General features: G+C 37.8%; 1 protein-coding gene across 1 annotated transcript in view; it reads left to right on the forward strand.

Moving 5' to 3' along the window:
- Nucleotides 1-331: 331 nt before the first annotated feature.
- The window catches only part of LOC308689276 (uncharacterized protein), a gene marked incomplete at its 3' end in the record, with an annotated part of 36,958 nt that continues 14,438 nt past the window's right edge, over nucleotides 332-22,851 (forward strand). Inside the window, exons 1-3 of the mRNA XM_081362930.1 lie at nucleotides 332-394; nucleotides 4,079-4,220; nucleotides 20,852-22,576. Of these exons, the coding sequence (XP_081219056.1) occupies nucleotides 4,136-4,220; nucleotides 20,852-22,576 (1,810 nt within the window). The 5' untranslated portion in view covers nucleotides 332-394; nucleotides 4,079-4,135. The remainder of the gene's footprint in view (nucleotides 395-4,078; nucleotides 4,221-20,851; nucleotides 22,577-22,851) is intronic.

Consider the following 22,851-nt stretch of genomic DNA (forward strand, 5'->3'; position numbering starts at 1 on the left):
AGAACATGTTTTAATAAAATGTTTAAAATATGTAAAAGAAAGGTTAGTACTTAAGAGGAAAGTAAGAAAATTGGGTGTGGTAGTATTCAGTATGGAAAGTCTATTGGGAAAGCAAGTAGAACAAGTAAAAATATATAGTGAGATAATGAAGTATCTTAAAGCAATAGGAGTAGGTTGGAGAATTTGAAGTATTGAAGTTTTTTTTTTTTGTTTTTTTTTTTTTTTTTTTGTTTGTTATTAGTGCTTCACACTCCAGTCTAGTTGGTGGCGGTAATGCACCGGAAGTTGGTTTGTCAACCGCCATAAAACACCAAATGAAGAAGAAGAAGAAGTCTATGGTGTGACGTCATAAGGCTACGCCGCATCCCGTCTGTTGTGATTCGGCTGAAGAAAGGTTTGTGTTTTTAAGTAGGCTATTTAAAGCGTTTAAATCTATACAAATCTTTCACTCAATGTATAGCTTTTACTAACGATGTTAAATGAGTGAATTATTATTTCAAGTAATATTGCATTGCTTGTCTAACATTAATGAACGTTATTTTTGTGGGTAAAGCGCATCCACACACGTGTAACAGAAAAGGTGCTTCTCATTTTTGCTCCCTATGAATCAGTTTATCGTAAACACGAATTTGGGAACCGGCAATTAATGATGAAGAAACAGCTTTTCAAAACTCCACGTCAAATTAACCAAATAAGGTTTGCAAAATTATTTGAGTAATTTGAAGCCCTCGAATCATTGACCTCCGTGAAGTTGGCACCCCATAAAACGAAATCATTTCCAAAACTATGCCATTCGTTTGTGCTGCGTTTGTGCTGATTTGTGCCGCAAAAACCAACGTTTGTGCTGGTTTCGTGTTTGAGATATTGAACATTCTTTTTTCGGTTGCGTGACGTCACTCTCCACCCCATGTCCTTCAAATCGCTCCAAACCGGTGTCATTCGTTTGTGCTCGGTTTGTGCCGTTAAAACAAACACTGTATCTGTTTTCCTTTCGCAGATATAACAAATTTAATTCGGGAGCTGTGACGTCACTCTCCACCCCACCTCATCTAAATCGCTCCAAACCGGTGTCGTTCGTTTGTGCTCGATTTGTGCTGGTTTGTGCCGTTGAAAGAAACAGTGCAACTACGATCCCCTCTTAAACATAAAAAAAAATAAACTTTTTAAGTACAGTTACATAACTGTCCACCCCATATGGTCCAAATCGTTGCAAAACTGTGCCGCTCGTTTGTGCTCGATTTGTGCCGGTTTGTGCCGTTACGATGAACATTGTATCTCTTTCCCCTCCTTAGAAATAACACATTGGATTCGGGACAGTGACGTCACTCTCCACCCCATGCCGTCCAAATCGCCCCAAACCGGTGCTTTTTGTTTGTGCTCGATTTGTGCTGTTTTGTGCCGTAGAAATAACCATCATAAATGATTCCATTCTTTAGACATCACAAAATCTTTGGAGGAGTAGTAACGTCACGCAAGCAAGCCGCGCTCTCCATCCATCTCGTCTACAAACCTGTCCGGTTCGTTTGTGCTCGCACAGGGCCGCAGCTGTCAGTGTTCTTTTCTTTAGATATGGGAATGTTTTATTTTAGATTTGTGCTATTGACATTTGGTCTTTATATAATCACCCATGCACTACGATATGTAATGTATAGGCTACTGTCACTACTCTGGCTGTAAGCTACGTGTGACTGAGGCTTAATTTTGTATTAAAATAAATTAAAATAACCAATAAAAAAAATAAATGTATTAAAAAAAATTGTGTAGTGTCTTAAGTTTTCTGAATAGGCCTACTTTTAACAGCTTACAGTGCCTGTTTGTGCTGTAAAAAGTTTCGTTTGTGCTGCTTCGGTCTTTTAGATATTAAAATCTATGAATCTATTATAATCTATAAAATCTAAAATATTAAAAATGTGGTCATTCTGTTGGCACTCAAGGCACTCCAAATTCAACCCAAATAGGCTCGTTCGTTTGTGCTTCGTTTGTGTTGGTTTGTGCCAGTATAATTTCCGTTTGTGCTGCATCGGCCTTTAAAATATTAGGCATAGACAATGACGTCATTTGTGCTGGTTTGTGCTGCAAAACGTGTCGTTTGTGTCATGTCATTATATTTTCTGAGGTCACTCAGGTTTCACGGTTTCCACAAAAAAATATTAAACATAAATAAAAAAAAACAAGCAATGTGTAGGCCTAGGCCTATTAAAATATAAGAGCATTTCTTAACTGAGCAGTGAGCACCAATAATTGAGCACAAAATCAACATCTTACGATTTCTAAAGAATAATGTGACATTGAAAACTGGAGTAATGATACAGAAAATTCAGCTTTGACATTACAGGAATAAATTACATTTTAATTACATTAAAACTGAAAAAATATCACATTAAAATATCTAGGCTATTTATAGGCTAATCGTTTTTCACAATGCAGTGTTGTGCAAGTTACTTCCAAACTGTTATACATTATACTTTGTTACTTTTTACCAGCACAAACGAAGCACAAACGAACGAGCCTATTTGGGTTGAATTTGGAGTGCCTTGAGTGCCAAGGCACAAACGAAACTTTTTACAGCACAAACAGGCACTGTAAGCTGTTAAAAGTAGGCCTATTCAGAAAACTTAAGACACTACACAATTTTTTTTAATACATTTATTTTTTTTATTGGTTATTTTAATTTATTTTAATACAAAATTAAGCCTCAGTCACACGTAGCTTACAGCCAGAGTAGTGACAGTAGCCTATACATTACATATCGTAGTGCATGGGTGATTATATAAAGACCAAATGTCAATAGCACAAATCTAAAATAAAACATTCCCATATCTAAAGAAAAGAACACTGACAGCTGCGGCCCTGTGCGAGCACAAACGAACCGGACAGGTTTGTAGACGAGATGGATGGAGAGCGCGGCTTGCTTGCGTGACGTTACTACTCCTCCAAAGATTTTGTGATGTCTAAAGAATGGAATCATTTATGATGGTTATTTCTACGGCACAAAACAGCACAAATCGAGCACAAACAAAAAGCACCGGTTTGGGGCGATTTGGACGGCATGGGGTGGAGAGTGACGTCACTGTCCCGAATCCAATGTGTTATTTCTAAGGAGGGGAAAGAGATACAATGTTCATCGTAACGGCACAAACCGGCACAAATCGAGCACAAACGAGCGGCACAGTTTTGCAACGATTTGGACCATATGGGGTGGACAGTTATGTAACTGTACTTAAAAAGTTTATTTTTTTTTATGTTTAAGAGGGGATCGTAGTTGCACTGTTTCTTTCAACGGCACAAACCAGCACAAATCGAGCACAAACGAACGACACCGGTTTGGAGCGATTTAGATGAGGTGGGGTGGAGAGTGACGTCACAGCTCCCGAATTAAATTTGTTATATCTGCGAAAGGAAAACAGATACAGTGTTTGTTTTAACGGCACAAACCGAGCACAAACGAATGACACCGGTTTGGAGCGATTTGAAGGACATGGGGTGGAGAGTGACGTCACGCAACCGAAAAAAGAATGTTCAATATCTCAAACACGAAACCAGCACAAACGTTGGTTTTTGCGGCACAAATCAGCACAAACGCAGCACAAACGAATGGCATAGTTTTGGAAATGATTTCGTTTTATGGGGTGCCAACTTCACAGAGGTGAATCACCGCATGCTAAAGATGCATGTTGGTTTAAATCTAGTAACGTTACAAATAAAACGAACATAGACGATGACAGCTTTTATTAACTAGTAACAAAATTTTGAAAATTAATTAATTGAAATCATTAAATACAACTAAATATTAAGTGTCAGGTATAATTATTATTTTTTGTTTGTTTTGAAATCTACAAATCATTGAATACAACTAAATGTTAAGTGTCTGCATAGTTTGTGTTAAAAAAAAAAATCTAGTGCTAGGTTTGAGTTTGTTTTGGCTAATCAGGTCATTTAAAGCCATTCCCTCTGACTGACTCTCTTACCAGTGCACTGACTACTGAACTAAGGACCTGAATGAGACACACCCAGAGATTTAGTTTGGATTTATTTTATTTATTCATCCTGATAATTATTCTCATTTTAATCATGACAGAGTGTCTAAACAGAGAGGAAAAACTTGTGGTGGAGCAACTGAGACAATGTTATAAAGATGGCGTTTATCAAAGAGGAGAGTGAAGACATGAAGATTGAAGAAACATTCAGAGTGAAACAAGAAGATACTGAGGAACAAACAGGTTGGTTTCATTCTCAAAGCTGAACTCTGTCATTTGATACTGTTTAAAATGTCCAGCTCTACAGAAATGAATGATATTTATGAAGAATGTCAGATATGTGTTTGTGTCCTAATTAAAGTGGTTTTATTTGACATGGAACGGGTCGGTCAAAGTTTGGCATCCCTTATTATGATATGTTACACAATAAATAAATATAAAATATGAATGTAGCCTAAAAAGTAATAATTAACACTATACCAAAGTCCCTTTCAAGGAAATTCGGTTCACTCTGCGGTCATATTTGTCTCCGTCTATTTCGGGCATTTGAGACCGTCCTATTTACTTGAATTAGGCAATCCTGAAATCTCAAAAACTGCGTACCGAATTCACAATAAAATGACATATTTCAAATCTGCTACAAAATTTGTCAAAATGTCCCATAAATTGTGTTTCTTATGCTCAAATTTAAAAAGCTTTTTAAAGGGTTAAAAAAAAAAGCATATTTTTCAGACTGGACCAGTCAATGATGCCCATATGCAGTCCTAAGTGTGCGTCTTAAAACACTGACTGTTTCTTTATCAACCGAAGCATGTAACAGCAGCTGCAGTGACGTGATGACATTAATAATCGGCAATTGGCTCTATTATTCAGAAGGCAGGACTTATTCCTCCATATTGCGTGTTGCATTTTCAAACATGAGTAATATGTCGTCATCTTTTTTGTATCTAAAGAATAGAGAATTTTATAAGGAGAACTATACTTGCCCGATTGGACAAGTAGCCTGATTAAAATGTCAATAACATAAAATAACTAGAGAATCACCAAAATGTGAGAATGATTCTGATTTAATTTAGTGTAAGTGGCAATTGATAGGGGATAATTTAATAATGTACTGTCTGACAGTAACAAGGTTGCTCTAAACAAACGAGTGCAGCACACAAAGAAACTCCGTTAACATAGTGCGGTAAAATTTGTATATAACTTATGATACAGTTAAGCAATATCACACGACCAAGAGTGCGGTTTTCCTGAATACCATCAAGATTGAAAATGTGACACTGATTTCATAAAACAGTTAAATAAACAAATAGTTATAAATCACTTACATTTTAGACGCAATATTGAATATGTTGATAGGTGTAAACCAAGCCCTGGGTATCCTGCTCGGCCTTTGAGAAAATGAAAGCTCAGATGGGCCAATCTGAAATCTTCCCTATATGTCGTCATATGGGGAAAGGTTACCTCCCCTTTCTCTGCTTTGCCCGCCCAGAGAATTTGGCCCGCCCATGAGAAAATGAGCTAGGACTGTGCGAGCGCGATATTGTTTTTTCCTCGAGAGACATCATGGCTTGTAAACGAGCGAAGCATGGCAGTTGCTTAGTGTTTGGATGTACAAATGAACACAAAAGTATTTTTTAGTTCCTTCATCCGAGCCTCTGAAGAACCAGTGAGTTAATTTTATTTTCTCTGGTTATGTGTAAAATGACTTCAATTATACGTGGACATGGATAACTTTGTCATTAGAAAATTAGCCAGAGTTCGGTATTCTCTAAACTACATATATTACTGATATAGATGCTAATACAGCTTTAGAACGATAGCAAATCAGAGCAACATGAAAAGCCAACAACGTAGGCTAGCGTTAGCTACATGATAATAACTGTTACAGCAAACAAACATAAACAAACTAGCTAAAGTACTGTATCCAGACACAGTATTTTAAACTGACCATTCGGAGACGTCCTGCTTTAGCCGATGAGTTGCAGCTTCTTCAGGTGCTTCTCCATCCGGATCAGATTCTGGGACAAACAAGCGCAATGTACCGTGACTGCAAGCTGGTCAAGGCCACACCCCCACCCTCCATCTTGCCCCGCCTCTCTCCTCCTCATTAGCATTTAAAGCTATAGACACAGAAATGGCATGTCCTTAGGAAAGCTCATTGTGGGACTGGCTCGTAGTGGCTGTAATTCTGCACCAAGGCTGAAAAGAGACTTCAGATACTAAGTATTAGGGGACCACTAAGGCCTATATAAAAGCATCCAAAAATCAGCATGTCATAGGACCTTTTAAGACAGGATTTAAAAACACCCAGGGTTTTGTTTCCCTAAAGAAACACACCAAACCGATGCCAAAGAACTAGCGCTAATGACTAGCCTGAATTGGGGGGAAAATCTGTGATTGAACACAGAAAGCACTACAGGCGACTATCACAGGGATTAAAGTTCTCCGTCGCTACGACGGATTTCCGTTAATTGCAGCAAGTCTATGACGGATTTCCGTCAAATGCGGGTTCCAGTCTGTCCTTAAAGTCTTAAATTCACTTTTCATAATTTTAAGGCCGTAAATAGGCTTTCATTTCTCAAATAGTGTAATAAATATCTTAATTTTAGTTTGAATAGGTCTTAAATTAAGGAAAGACGAGGTGTATTCACCCTGCTGAGGGGGATGTGATCAAAGCCTGGAGTGGAGCAAAAGCACGTTCCTCTCTCCACTCTAAGCACTCTGTAATCACTTCGCTCATGGTTCACTCCGGGTTTTCAATTACCGCTCACGGAAAGTGCATGTCAGGCTACAGCTGAGCGCTGAGGTAGAACTATATTTCAGTGACACACTTATAATGCAGGTAGAGCTGGGCGATATCGATATAAAAAATATATCGATATATTTTTTAAATGCGATATGGAATTAGACCATATCACATCGATATAGTTCAAATTTGCGCTGTGATCCTTGCTCCCCGCGCCTCCGCTCCTCCTTTTCCACACTGCGTGCGTGTTTAGAGCATGTTATGTTAAGAGAGGCGAATCATGACTACTTCAGAAAACCCAGCACAATAGGAACTACCAGGCAGGCAGTGACATAAGTGTACGCTGAAATAAAGTTTTTCACCTCAGAAAAACGGACTTTCTTGTCCTGTCAGTCGTTATCCTGTTCTCGTAGCGCCCACTCAATTGCACGCGCAAATTCAGCGGCGCGCGCTGTATTGCTTCACTGATCAAGTGCAAAAGAAACTACGAGCATGCAACGCCGTTACGTTGTAAATTACACGAAATAAAAGTAATGCAGGTATGATTCTCATTCTATTCACCAGTTTCCATGTTTCATTAACAGTTATTGTTAATATTGTGTATTCCCCATGGTAACTGTCGTTTCCATATAACCCCAAAATGCCACTATTTTTCTTTGTGTTATTTTTTATATTTTTAAATGACTGTAGTGGCTCATACCAACATTGTATTAACAAAAACTAGTTTGGGACTGCTATTTAATAGCTTTAGCCTAGGCCTAATGTTTACAGTGCTATGCATAAGTTTAGACACCCATACTAAAGTTGACTAAAAAGAGGAATAAAAAATCATCTTTTGGAAACTGAACTTAATGCCTTAATTTGAAAAATTAGGAAAAATCCAACCTTAAAGGACACCAATTTTCTTTGTGAATAAATAATGTATCGTAAATAAATAAATGTTCTTCCTTGAAATACAGGGTGCATAAGTTTGGACACCCCTATGTTAAATTCCCATAGAGGCAGGCAGATTTTTATTTTTAAAGGCCAGTTACTTCATGGATCCAGGATACTATGCATCCTGATAAAGTTCCCTTGGCCTTTGGAATTAAAATAGCCCCACATCATCACATAGCCTTCACCATACCTAGAGATTGGCATGGTTGTATTTCAGTTAGCCTAATAGCCGGTTTGATTTGCATTGAGAGATGATCTTATGGAAAGTATCTCTAGGTATGGTGAAGGCTATGTGATGATGTGGGGCTATTTTAATTCCAAAGGCCAAGGGAACTTTATCAGGATTCATAGTATCCTAAAAAAAATAATAAAAAAAATAAAAAAAATACTTAAAAATAAAAACTTAAAAATAAAAATCTGCCTGCCTCTATGGGAATTTAACATAGGGGTGTCCAAACTTATGCACCCTGTATTTTAAGGAAGAACATTTATTTATTTACGATACATTATTCATTCACAAAGAAAATTGGTGTCCTTAAAGGTTGGATTTTTCCTAATTTTTTAAATTAAGGCAATAAAGGTATAGCGGAGGATCTTTTTACTTCCGGGTGGATACCCTATACTATTGGTCCTCCTAATTGTCAATCATTCTGGTGAATCAATCAAACTTTTCAAAAAGTGGAGAGGGCGGGACTTATCTAAAATTCGGAAAGATCCTCCGCTATACCTTTATGTTCAGTTTCCAAAAGATGATTTTTTTATTCCTCTTTTTAGTCAACTTTAGCATGGGTGTCTAAACTTATGCATAGCACTGTATTTATTAGTACTGGGCGATTCCACAGTTTCGGTCCACAAGGGGTGTAATGAACAATATAGATTGAATAATACCCAGTTGTTGTAATTTTTTTATTTTTAGTTCACTATTTTGTTAAAGATAGATGTAAGAAATAATAAAGTTACTTTTATCCCACTAAGCCTTGGCATTATCGTGTAATGAGACTTTATTTTATTTCCGTCCCCAGAAATTGCGGGTGTCAGGGTAGGACATTCAGTGCATCTGGTTTTTCCTAAGTCATTTCTTTCATTTCCTTTAATAAAATCCTGAATTTTGGCGCATAACATTTATTTTGGTGTGTCTTCTACAAAATACTACTACTAACACTGAAAGTAGAATTCCCTTAATCCACCACGATGCAATGGAAACATTTACTAACGTTCGTTACACTTTCTGTCCAAGCAGTTACGCACGTTAAACTATGATTCTAAAGGAAGCGGAGATATAATTTTTCCATGTAATTCTATCAGTAGCATAACGATAAAACCATCTTGTGTGGGTTAAATTCTCATATTCGTTTCCACATGATAAATAGTTAATAAATCGGGATAAAACAGGGGCAGAGATTTTCTGTCCAAAAATCATAACGCTCGAACATTTTATTCTGACGCTGAATTCCCATCTCCTAATGTCTTAACGGTTCTCATGTCAGAAATAAGATTGTCTAGGTCACGGTCGCTCTGCGCGGGAGGAAGAGTTAAAAGGATTTCACGGATTTCGACGACTGTGGGTAAGTTTGTGGATTCTGTCCAAAAGGTTACGAACGTTAAAATGATACGAACGTGGTAAACTTTGGTTAAGTAAACATTAAATAGGATTATTGTGATGAGAAAGGATAAAAGAGTGTGCAAGTCGGATGATTGCGAGTGGTTTCGGACCGAGAGCGTCGTTCATCGTGAAAGAGCATGCATGAATGGTGGTTTTATACATTTTGACGGATTCTGCACATCTTGTTCGTAAATTAGACGAAAATTTTCAGTCTGTCCAACTTCCAACGTTGTTTTCTGCGTATTTTTGACTCAATAAGCTGTTCATGAAAGTCAACATCGTCAATGACATTTTTCTGTTTTGTTTTTTTTTTGATGATTTTTTTTTTCTGTCCAATGTTCGTAAGAATATAGCTTAGGCTGACGAAGTTAACACGTTAATAGTGCGTTAACACAATCTGTAAGATCTTTAAATTTGATAGTATGATGACAGGTTATTTTAATGTGTTATGAACTTGTTCTGTTCTTTGCCAGTTTTCATGAAATGGTATTATTTTGTGTTACAGAGGCAATCTTGCAGGATTGTTTAATTTTTTCCGTCCACGTTACACACGTTATAACTTAGCACACTTGTAGGAATTCCTTTGTCTTCTACATTTGGCAAATAAATTTGACAAATATACCTGTGGTATTAGTTAGTATTTTGCTGGCTTTCAGTTTATGAACATACCAGACTAAAAAATGCACCTTTAAGTTTATAGAACAGATAATATTAGATGGCCACCCTGCCTGCATGGAAGTCCTATTACCAGTTTTGTGAACCATACACAATGCATGACTCATAACTATACCAAATTAGGAACAAAGTAAAACATGAACTGGGATTCAACCAGAATTTAATTAAACTGAATTAGATTAAGTACACTTTTTGCTTGAACTTACATTGTTTTTCCGTCCATGTTACATACGTTAAATTTGAAATAAGCTCAACTTTGATCAAAGTTTACTAGTTTACCATTGCCAAATTTATCCTGCCTTTCACACAGCTGTACCCCAGGTTTTCTCAGGATGTTAACCTGAGGACAATGGCTTTCTCCATGAAGATTGATTTTTGCAGGCTGTTGTCCTTGCAGTTAGCCCTAAACTGTGGAATCGCCCTACTAGTCTTTACTATTAGTCATATTCTTACAATTTATGTTAAGTAAAGGGGAAAAGTAACTTACTTGTGTGTTAACAAATTTTGTGTAAACGTGTTATAATTTGCATATATATATATATATATATATATATATATATATATATATATATATATATATATATATATATATATATATATAATATTTTATATATATATATATATATATATATATATATATATATATATATATACAAATTATTAATTATATTAGTATGTTCCATGCCTGGTTTTCATAGATTAAAATATAGCTTTTAAAATACGCCTAATGGCAATATTAAAGCGGTTTAAAACGTCTCCCCTTAAAACGCAATTGGTCTCGACTATTTAAAAAGTTAAAGGAATATGACTTGGCCTACAAAAAAAATTTCAGTCAGAAGATTTTTTTTCACTTTAATCCCTGCTATCAACTATATCAGCATTCTGCGCCTGCGTCTAAAGGAGATGGCTGTCTATTTAAGCAGATCATATTTGTTTATATTCATCGTTCAAAAAGGGAAATCAAAACTTAGACTGCAGGTATACAAATCATAAACAAAGCAGTGTTTGCTTACTGTTTTGAATATCAATCATGCTGGTCACGTTCTTTATTCCACTCCGCTAATGTTATTATGAAGATATTTGTGGCACTCACAGAAAAAACTTAAGTTGGCCGACACTCAAAAACGGCCCGACGGCTTGGTGTGTCCCTGTTGGAAGAAAATTCCACAATTTCGGGGCATGAAGTGCAAAGGCCCTTCAGTTGCTAGCAAAACTACTCAAGAGTTTAGATGCCAAACAGTTTAAATGCAGAAAAAGAGGCGAAAATCGGGACTCATTATGTGCTCACAGTCGCACGCACCCGAAAGCGCTCAGAGAGAGAGACACACACACACACATTTCAGATGGTGCTTGAACAGCGAATTGATTCCTCTTTCACGATTCCTTGTATGGCGTTATTTTGCTGTCAAATGTCGAGAGCGCATTATTGTAGTGCGAAAGTACATTAATATAATGCGCAAGTGCGAATCTCTCTGCTCACGCGTTGAAACTGGGCGCGCACTCTCAGATACACGCTGCTCTTGTAAGAATTTTCTCTGGGCTCGCTCAGAGAATATGCCTGCACTTAAAATGTGTTCAGTGCAATCGCGAATCTCTCCTCTTAGCTTAAAGTAAGCGTGTATGTGCTTCGACTGTGTCCCGTGCGTTCGCGCATGCCTAAGTACTCTTCTCTTCGATTTGTTTCTCTTTGCTCTTGGCATAAACGCTGTCAAAACGGCAACAACCAATCAGAAATAGGCTTCAACGACTGACCAATGAAAACGCGACATCGTACATGGGATCTTATTGGTTGATGTTGAACCGCACATGGAATAAATCAAGACCCCTTGACATTTGACAGGAAAATAACGCCATATCCTTGCCCTTTAACGGACACATAATCACAAAATTGTGTCTAAATGCCCGTCTCTGCAAGTATTCTCTTGTTTGTCATAAGTGAACAGAGAAAGAAACCGGATGTCTGTCAGTTTTTTCGGTCCGTGCATTCGGTCTTAAGTGGCAGCAGTGCACACACCTAATATTCCTACTTTTGTTGGTGTCATTAATGTTAATTAAACAAAATACAGTTTTAAAAAAGATGAAACTATTTAATTTCTACAGTGAACAAATAGTGTTATTTTACATTTAGGCTTAATTATTAATTTTTGTACCTGAATACTACTCTTAGACTTTGTAACTTTGTTATTTAGTATTCATCTCTTCTTATAAGTAGTGTTGTTTTTGGCGGCCTGTTTTAATTTTAGTTTTAGTCTAGTCTTTGTGTCAAGCTGTCATTTTAGTTTTTATTAGTTTTAGTCATGTTCATACTCTTTTTTTTTTTTAGTCTAGTCAAGTTTCAGTCGACTAAAAGTCTGAGCTGTTTAGTCTTATTTTAGTCAGAATTATCTATGACTATTTTTGACTAGTTTTAGTTGACGAAAACTGATGACATTTAGTCTAGTTTTAGTCAATGAAAATTGTATTTTAGTCTCTTTTTAGTAATGCAATTCTATTTAACCCAGTCAATATAGTGTACCACTATGGAAAAATAGCAAAAAATAGCAAACAGAAAAGTAACACTCGTCTTATTCGTGGAGGTGGAAAAACAAGTTCTTTGTGACATGCAAGATTTATTGTATTAAATCAAAAAATGCAATTTTAAGTTTTAATTTAACATGTTTGCGATTTTAAATATAAGTACATGGTTAAATATTTTACCACTTGCTTGAGCAACTTAATATATAAATCTATATAAAGTAATGCATTGAATAATACGTTGTTTAAATTGTGCTTAAAAGTGAATTACGTCTATTAAAGAGTGTCTATGTGTACAAAAGTAGCTGATAACTTCTGGATTTGAAATAAAAATAGTGAGTATGTGTTTGTGGTCCAGCCGTTGGATCAGTTGCGCATTGCAAACGCAGCATATGTGAAAGCACTATATATAGCGCATGCTAGGGCTGCACGATTTTGAGAAAAAACCTAATTGCGGTTTTTCTGACAAATATTGCGATTGCGGTGCGATTTTCGATTTTTTTGGTTTTATTTATTTTAAAGCTTAAAACTGTACTTTTTATGTAATTTATGTAATAAATATAACCTTATTGTAAAGTGTTACTGATTAGTTATACACCGATTCAGACGTCTCCTGAGTTCACTGTTGGAAAGATCAGTTGTTTTAACCATTCATTAAAATGAATCGGTTCAAAGGAGTCATTAGTTCGCGAATTGGACGTGTCATGCGCGTTGTGTGATTATCCCAGCAGTTAGGACATGGACATCCAAGATTTCTGTCAACACAGAAAACATTTCATCACTGGATATTTTTTTCGTTTAATTAAAGAGTTTTTTTTTTGTCAGTTAAATGTCCGGAACGCTTTTGAGTTCAATTTATTTAGCACAATTCACACCCAGCGGTAATTCAGGGGGAAAAAAAATCTCCGAATGATCCACATGAAACTTTGGTCTTCCGACCTTTTACCACCGTGTCGATTTATTTTGTGCGAGGGAGAGAGAGCAAGACAGCGCTTAGTTTGGAGACTGTGAAGTCTTGTTTACTTTCGCCAGGCTCCGAAGAGAGAGAGAGAGAGAGAGAGAATGCGCGCGCGCGCGACCGGCTCTCTCTCTGCTCGTTCTGTTAAACATGCGCCCTGTCACTCACAAGCGCAGCAGTTCATCTACATTACTCACCGATCAAATAATACTTTGGCGGGACAAAAATTCACTTTGGCGGGCGCTAAAACAAGTTCAATGCAGAAAATTCATGCGTGAATTTAACTTAGTAGGCTACATGACCATGCACTCGCACAAATGCGACCACATAAAATTTTAACTCGCACATTCTCAAAAAATGGTCGCATATTTCGGCCATTTCTGCGCAGTTACAAGCTTTTTCTATTGGCACAATTCGAGGTAGCCTACACGTTGTGTGTTAGCTGCTTTGCTGCTGACAGAAATACGGTGCACTGCATACAACCTTGTAACTTTCCATTGCCATTTCTAATTGGCCAGCAAGCCAGGAACGCGAGATTCGACCATTTTGATTGGCTAATAGGTTTGTCACTCAAATGTCAGAGGTGGGGGAAAAAACCTCAGACTCCTGAGGTTAGGTTATTGCGGGAGTTAAAACCTCAATATCGATGCGATAAAGGTTAATCGTGCAGCCCTAGCGCATGCTGCTCCTGCACCGCATACACCACACCGCATGCAGACGGAGTATGTATGAAACGGGCATCAGACTTAACTTTGTTTGTTGTTGTTTACGCTAACTCACCGCAGCTGCATCTTCTAAATAATTCCGCAAGTGGGGCTTGAGGAAATTACATCGCCTGCGTCTGTGCAATGCAATGCATTCCCTGAAGTGAGACACGGGAAACAGAAATACTGCAAAATAATAACGCGACTAAACGAGACGAAATAACGTCATAACAATAACAAGTTGTTATAATAAAAAACGCATTAGGCTATATTTAATTTGAGTTATTTTTAACCTTAAATGATACTACCAGCTGAAAGGGCTCTATGTATGTTTACAGCATTAGGTGAGGTTTTTTTTTTCTTTATCTAAAATTTACGCCTATCTTGTGTACCTAATATTTATCCAAATGAGTCAATATTGAATTAAATCACAAGAATTGAATTGAATTGAAATGAAATTTGTTTCAAGCAATAAAAACCATAGCTGACCAGAAAAAAAATAAACATTGTAACATGATGTCACTAAACAAAATAAAATTCTGTTTAGTTACTAAAATGTTTTGACAATCACAATACACTTATTTTGATGCAAGATTTTTTTTTTTAAACAAAAGGATCTAGTGAAGGCTTCTTGAGCAGAGGAGTGACCGTAGCCACTTTACGATTGGCAGTAACAGACCCGTTTGGAGGCACTTGTTGATAAGAAATGCCATACCTGGCCCAATCAAATCAATAATTAATTTAAAAAATCTCGGGTGAATGATATCGTTAGGACAAAATTAGGGTGACCATATTTTAGTTTTCAGGAAACAGGACGGGGGCGTGGTTGATGGGCAGGGCGTGGTTTGAGGAGGCGTGGTTAAGGGGGTGGGGGCGTGGCTGGGGGTGAATGCATCAAAAAATACTTGACAAATGCATTCACAACCTTGTTGTGACATAGGCCACAACCTATGTTATTGTACTTTAATACATAAAGGAATACATCCTTTCCATTCAATGTTTGGCCCGCAAAAATAGAATACTATAAAAAAAAAAGGTTTAGCTTTTAACACCTTTTTACACGATGACACTATTTCTTTTCATTGCCATAAGCATAGGTTAAAAATCTACTGCTAAAATAAAAAATCTACTACACTAAGTGAAAAAAAACACCTGTCCTCCTGTTGTTCTCTTGTAGCCTATACTTTCTTTATGTGGGCTTCTAGGTCGCTAGCACCTGTATTTGACACTGACACGTGCGTGCCAGCTTTGCTGTTCATGCATTCTGCTTTACACGGATCCCGACCGAAATGAAAACGCAGGAATTTTCTCTGTAAATCATCTGTGAATTTACATTTGGGCTTTTTTTTACGCTGTTAGCTACTTACATCTTACCTCGCACTTGACCGCAAACTGAAGCGTCGAGTCACGCTGCTAAAATTCTGTGAACGTAAAGTCCGCCTACTTTGATTTGATTGGTCAATGTCAGAATATTTGAAATGACAAGCAGTGACAGACCAATGAGGCTGAGATGAACACACACACACACACACACACACACACACACACCTCTGTTTTCTGACGTGCTCTCTGCTTGCCGCTGCGGAATCAGATTGAGGAACACGCTGATTATAACAAGACGGGGCGAAGCCAAAGCCGGTTTCATATGTTTTGTGTGCAAAGGCAAGCGTATATTTAAAGTACACGCTTAATGGCCCAATGAAAAATAATGAAAACCGGGACATTTTCATCACTTTATAAAAAACAGACAGGACGGCCAGGACAGGACGTGAAAACAGGACATGTCCTGGGAAAACAGGACGGTTGGTCACCCTAACAAAATGAATGTTTGAGCTTGACAATCACTTCCTTCAGTGTCTGGTGTCCCCAAAAGAAGATACAAGATGACAAGATTGAGAAACAGTTAAGTTAGGCTGACGCTTAGTCTTAAGTTAGTAATTTTGTTAATAAAAAATCTCACAAAGCCTTTACATAGAGCATCAGAGGCAACAGACAATGTGTTAACAGAAGGATTTACAACAGACTCAATAACTGAAGAAAGAACCTTTGATTTAGAGTGATTGGATTCACTTAAGGTAGAAAAATAAGCAGCTTTCACAGACTTGGCAGTATTCTGGTAAGATGTTTGAGAGTCTTTGAACATTTGGAAAGAGACATGCAGCCCGTCCCTTTTCCATTTGCGTTCTGCCTTTCTACAAATTTGTCTTTGGTGACGGGTGTCAGAATTTTTCCACAGTTTTGGTTTGCACTTGTGAGGCTTAAGGGGAGCAGTCACATTTGCTACCTCAAGCCAGGCCCAAATTTAAAAGACTAAGATGTTGATCCGCATCCAGGTCAGATAATGGTTGATCCAAGTGCAACTGTGAGCAAAGTTCAGCAAAGCACAGATAGAAGTTTGTGCTAAACTGTGGAGAGTAGAACCGAGACAATGTTACAAGTGTAATAGAAAGTTGAGAGATATCCAGAAGAGACGGTGAGAATAAAATAGGCTTATGATCAGAGCAGAAAATCTGACAATATCAGTAACATCAAATCCATAAGAGAGTACTCATATTCAGGGCCATTCGTTGGATCTTGTAGAGTCTTTGATCCACTGTGATAGATTAAAAGCATCAATTAGATTAAGGAACTCCTGTGACAATGGATTAGACAGACAGAAAACATGAATATTAAAATCGCTCACCAGTAGGAAGCGATCATAATTAGTAGCAATATTGCCGATAACTTCAGTAAATTGCTGTGTAAAATCCTTAGTAGAATATGGAGGGCGGTAAATCACCCCTAGACAGACCATTCCTGCCTAAAAAATACCTGTGCATCCCTGCCACAAGTGCCTCCTCAGAGCAGGCATTTAGTACAAGTGGGAACATTGTAACGTGCCAAAGGTCAGCACTTACACCAGAAAGAGTTGACCAACTTGTTGTCCTGGCTTTCAACCTATAAAAGTAGCTCCCTGAGATTTGGCAAGACAGGCCAAACATTTTGAAGCATTGTTGTCAAATATTGATATTGGTTGTGGGACTTTAGTTTTCATATGATGCTATAGACCCTTTTACAGTTGGTAAACACGGTGACGTATTTGTGTGGGCGGAGCTTAGCTGGAGGCAGAAAGATCCCTCTGGCCGCTTCACTAACGCTAGTTTTCAAGTTTTGTTAGCTTGTTTTTTAACAATGACTGGAGAAAATCCGATTTTGTCTTAATGTGCAAGGTCACTCACTGTCCAGGACCGCGATTGTTATTTCCAAAAGTTAATTTTAACGGACGGAACCAGATGACCGTACACGCTCAGGCCCCGTCCACACTACTGCGTTTTCATTTAGAAACGGAGAATTAAAACGAATACGATCTCCGTCCACACGAGCGTTTTAGCTGCGTATTAGAATTGATCTCCGTCCACATTAAAACGCGGATCACGTGACCATTCACCAACACTGGGCATGCGCGTGCCGGTGTAAACAGGAAACGGAGAGATTATTCCTCAGATCTGATGAAGAAGAAAGTAGCTAACGTTACCGCTGCACACGAGAATTGTCAAAGATCGATCGAATCGGCAGTTATAGCATTGTAAAATGCAGAATTTAGGGAAGGAAGGGAAGGATACGCCATGACCGATGACACCCAATCATAGAGCCGAACGTGAGCTTCTGCGTCATCGTTTCTAAAGTCCTCCGTTTTGACCCGTCCACACTAAAACGCCCTCCGGAGATTCAAAACGAAAAACGGGTCGGCAGTTTCAAAATTTTTCCGTTTTGGGTCTCCGTTTTTGTCGTTTCAGTGTGGACAGGAGGTGCAAACGGAGCAAAAGGTCTCCGTTTTTAAACGAAAACGCAGTAGTGTGGACGGGGCCTCAGTCAATGGACAATCTGACAGGATTAACGTCAACGCTACCTCCGGTTGAGTGGCCTGACTTCTACACCTACCCGATAGAGAAACCGAGGGTAAAGAGAAACTGAGGACATATAAATCTTTAGATGCCTATAACTATGTGCTGAATGGTCATGTAAAGACTTGTGTGGGACGATCCGCAGTTCTTCCTAGCCAGCGCCAAGAAGACGACAATGTAAAGAGTGACACTACGGTGCAATTTTAATGATATGAATATTTTCTAGAAATAAAAATTCCAGATGCAGCATACTCATTTTTCATCGATTATTGCACCCAACAACACAAGAAGATGACATTTAATAATAAAAATAATAATTTAAGCTCCTTATTATGATCTGTTCTGGTTTGTATTGGCAGCCTCCAGTTTTCCGTTTGTTTTGCCTCCAGCTAGCGCCGTGACATAACTGTGACGTCCGCGCAAAAGGGGTCTATAATTCTAACCTGGAGTGTATTTTTTTTATTTGTAGCTTTTTATTTGTGAACTTAAAGTACAGTGTTTACATTTGGTATTTTATACACCAATATTTTATGTTGGGGCTTTATTCAATAATTTACAGTTAAAGGTGTGGTTTGTTTTCTTGTAATATTTTATTTATGTTGTGAGCCTTAAATTACTGTTACATTTTTCACTTGAACGTGCAATGTTTACATTTTATATAGCAATATTTTATGTTGGGCCTATAATCATTTGTTTTTGAAAAGTGTTTTATATTTCATTATTTTATATTTCTACATTCATAATCAAACATTTGCCCAGAAGTTCTAAATAAAAGAAAAAAATTAATCACTTATGAATACGTATATTTTTGAGTGTATACTTTAAAATGTAGAAAAGAAAAGACCCAGCCCTAGTCCATCAGAGATGTGGATGTTTAGGAGAGCTTGATGGTCGTAGACTATAAACGTACAGCAGTTTAGAGACACAGCAAACAACCAGATAAGCAAACGCGAGAGCATCAGACGGCATGCCAAACACACAGGCGCAATCTTGAATCAGACCAGTTCAATCAAACACAAATTGTAATTTGTGTATTTGTTCTTATTTTATTACTGACTGATCACTTGTTTTAAATAATGTGTGAACATGCACACACACATTTATATATATATATATATTTTTTTTTTTTTCCTGATTGAAAAATTATCCGTGAATTTTGTGATCTGTTCCACCACTAAAACTGACGTAACAGGTATTTTGAGTTTGCACGCTTCACCTGTGGTACGTTGCTCTGTTTATCGTCAGTTATTTCCACCATTTAATCAAGCCACTCTTCTTTAAAACATGATGACGTTTTATTTTACACATCTTTGCATTTTGTGTTGCCTCTGGTATTGAGCTATTTGGTCAACAAACATTAAATAACAGCAACTTAAAGATTTGGCCCACTGCCACTCACAATTCATTCTATGAATCTAAGAGAATGTTGGGGTCTGTGTTAATGAAAGATGTAACTTTAATAAGCATAGTTTCTGTGCTGCAATAGGGATTAAATCCTGGCTGAATTTATTTTACACATACGATTACTTTGCATGACTGATCATAGTTGAGAGGACATTTTTCTAATACTGTGTAGACATCAATGTCAGATTTAAGATCTGTCTGTAGTTAACCAGTTCCCCTGGGCGATAGGGCTGGAGAAAAAAATAGATTTGATTTAAAAATCGAGTTGGTAGGTCAAATCGATTCATATTTTCAAAAAATCTATTTTTTAGATTTTTTTTTCTCCCCCTCTTCTATATAGCGTACAATACATAAATTTTGCATTCGCCAAATCTTCCTTCAGGTTTTCCGTAGAACGCTCCCTGCGGCGCAGCCCTCGATGCTTTACGACATCACGACAAAAAGACTAGCATGTTTAATTTTTTAATTAATAAAAATTATTACTCGCGACGGCGTGCGAGTGAGTGAGTGTGACTGTGTGTGTGAGCGAGAGTGAGTGAGCGAGTGAGTGAGAGTGTGTGTTCGCGAGAGAGTGAGTGAGCAAGTGAGTGTGACTGTGTGTGCGCGAGAGTGAGTGAAGTGAGTGTGTGTGTGTGTGTGTGTGTGTGTGAGAGAGAGAGAGAGAGAGAGAGAGAGATAGAGAGAGAGAGTGCGTGCATGTGAGTGTGTATGTGCGAGTGAGTGTGTGTGTGTGTGTGTGTGTGCGCGCGAGTGAGTGAGTGAGACGGCTCGAGATGACTGGTCGTAAAACGTGTAGTCTGACATGTTTCTTGTCCACGACATGACAAGATTTTTAGGAGTCAAAATCGTGTAATCTGACAGTGACTATCATAACAGACAAACAAAATTTTGTTTATGTTGATGCACTTTAATTAAATACAATAAATATATATTTTTAAAATATATTTACAGTTCACAGTTATTTTGTTTAAAAAAAAAAAAAAAATTCAATCGAATCGTAAATCGAGTTTTTTATAAAAAATCGCAGATTTTTTTAGGGGAAAAAATCGCCCAGGGGTGCGTTTCCCGAAAGCATCGTTGGCCAACTATGGTCGCAAGTTCATCGCAATGTCCATTGAACTCTATTGGTAACGACGGAACTTGCGACCATAGTTGGCCAACGATGCTTTCGGGAAACGCACCCCAGCTCTACTGGGCGACAATGTTTTTTGTGTGATCTGCCAGTTTGAATGTTTTTGAGACGTGTTCTAAATAAAGAACAGAGTTGACAAAATTGAGAAGAGGTTCTGACACGTACGCCTCTTTCAATAGCTTAGTAGTTATGGGATGTTTTTGGTTTTGACGCTTTATGTTAGGTTTTGATGTTTTACATGTCTAAATATTTTTGTGTCTGTTGCTTTGTGCCATTAAACTGGGGTTAACTTTTATTTGTCTTTTTTTGTCTTAGACCTGATGCCAATGAAAGAGGGGAGTGAAGACCTGAATGAAATGAAAGAGAAAGATCAGTATGAGAAACACAATGCTTTCATAGTGCAAGAAAAATCATGTAGTTCCTTGCAGACTGAAAAGACTTCCTCACGAAAAAGAGCTCAGAAGAGACAAACTGGATTTTATTTCACCTGCTTTGAGTGTGGAACGAGTTTCAATCAGCCTGAAGACCTTAGAGTCCACATGGAAATTCACAATGGAGAAATGCCACTGAAAGATGAGAGTAAAGTCCTGATTGATATGGAAGAGAAACATAATGCTTTCATAACTCGAGAAAAATCATGTAGTTCCTTGCAGACTGAAAAGACTTCCTCACGAAAAAGAGCTCAGAAGACACGGACTGGATATTATTTCACCTGCTTTGAATGTGGAATGGGTTTCAATCAACCTGAAGACCTTAGAGTTCACATGGGAATTCACAATGGAGAGAATGCTTTCTACTGCTTTAAGTGTGGAACGAGTTTCAATCAACCTGAAGACCTTAGAGTCCACATGGCAATTCACAATGAAGAGAAGCCTTTCATCTGCCGACAGTGTGGAAAGGGTTTTACTCAAAAAGGAAACCTTAAAGTCCACATGGCAATTCACAATGGAGAGAAGCCTTACACCTGCCAACAATGTGGAAAGAGCTTCACTCAAAAAGGTGCCCTTGACAGGCACATAAGAATTCACACCGGAGAGAAACCTTACACTTGCAAACTGTGTGGAAAGTGTTTCACGGTAGCACTAAACCTTAGATATCACATGAACATTCACAATGGAGAGAAGCCATTCAGATGTGATCAGTGTGGAAAGAATTTTAGACGTAAAATAACCCTTAATAACCACATTAAGATTCACTCAAGAGAGAACTGTTTTGAATGTCATCAGTGTGGGAAAAGTTTTACTGAAAAAGGAAACCTTAAACTCCACATGAGACTTCACACTGGAGAGAAGCCTTACACATGCACTCAGTGTGGACAGAGTTTCACATATAAAAAATCCCTTGACGTCCACATGAGAAATCACACTGGAGAGAGTCCTTTCACCTGTAAACTATGTGGGAATGGCTTCACACGGGGGATAAATCTTAGATATCACATGAACCGTCACACTGGAGAGAGGCCATTCACATGTGATCAGTGTGGAAAGAGTTTCAGACGTCAAGCAACCCTTAATCAGCACATGAGGATTCACTCAAGAGAGAACTGTTTTATATGTCATGAGTGTGGAAGATGTTGCCGCTCCCTGAAAAGCCTTAACAGACATCTTACATCCAGACACAACAGAAAGAAGCCTTATAAATGCCACCAGTGTGGAAAAAGTTTCCGATTCAAAAAAATCCTTAAGACTCACATGAGAGTTCACACTGGAGACAAGCCCTTCACGCGTCTTCAGTGTGAGATGAGTTTCACTTATCAAAGAGACCTAAAACGTCATTTGCAAACTCATTCTGGAAAGAAAATGCAGTGTTTAGAGTGTGGCAAGAGGTTTACAAAAAGGAGCAATTTCAGAAATCATCTGCTCATTCACTCTGGAGGAAGATCATTTAATTGTGATCGGTGTCATAAAGAATTTCTTTTGCAATCACACTTACAAATACATATGAAAAGTCATGCAAATGTGAGAACTTATTCATGTTCTTTGTGTGGAAAGCGTTTTAAATGGCTCGGCAATTTAAAATGGCACCAGAAAATACGGATATGTGTTAAATTAAGGCTACGTTCACGTCGCAGCTGAATGTGGCCCCATTCTGATTATCTGCTCAAATGCAGTTTTTTTTTTTTTTTTTTTTTTTGCTATGCTGTTCACATGAATCTTAAATGTGGCCTGTATCATATGCTTTTCTGAACAGGTGAAGCTCCACCTTGGCATGTTCATCACATCAGTGTTAGGCTGCATAGATTAAATCAGCTGGAACTGGGAACACTTCCAATAAATCCCCAAAAAATAAATAAAGGACCTGCACCTGGACACGAC

This window comes from Scardinius erythrophthalmus (genome assembly GCF_964197995.2).
Source record: "Scardinius erythrophthalmus genome assembly, chromosome: 4".
NCBI classification, from domain to species: Eukaryota; Metazoa; Chordata; class Actinopteri; order Cypriniformes; family Leuciscidae; genus Scardinius; species Scardinius erythrophthalmus.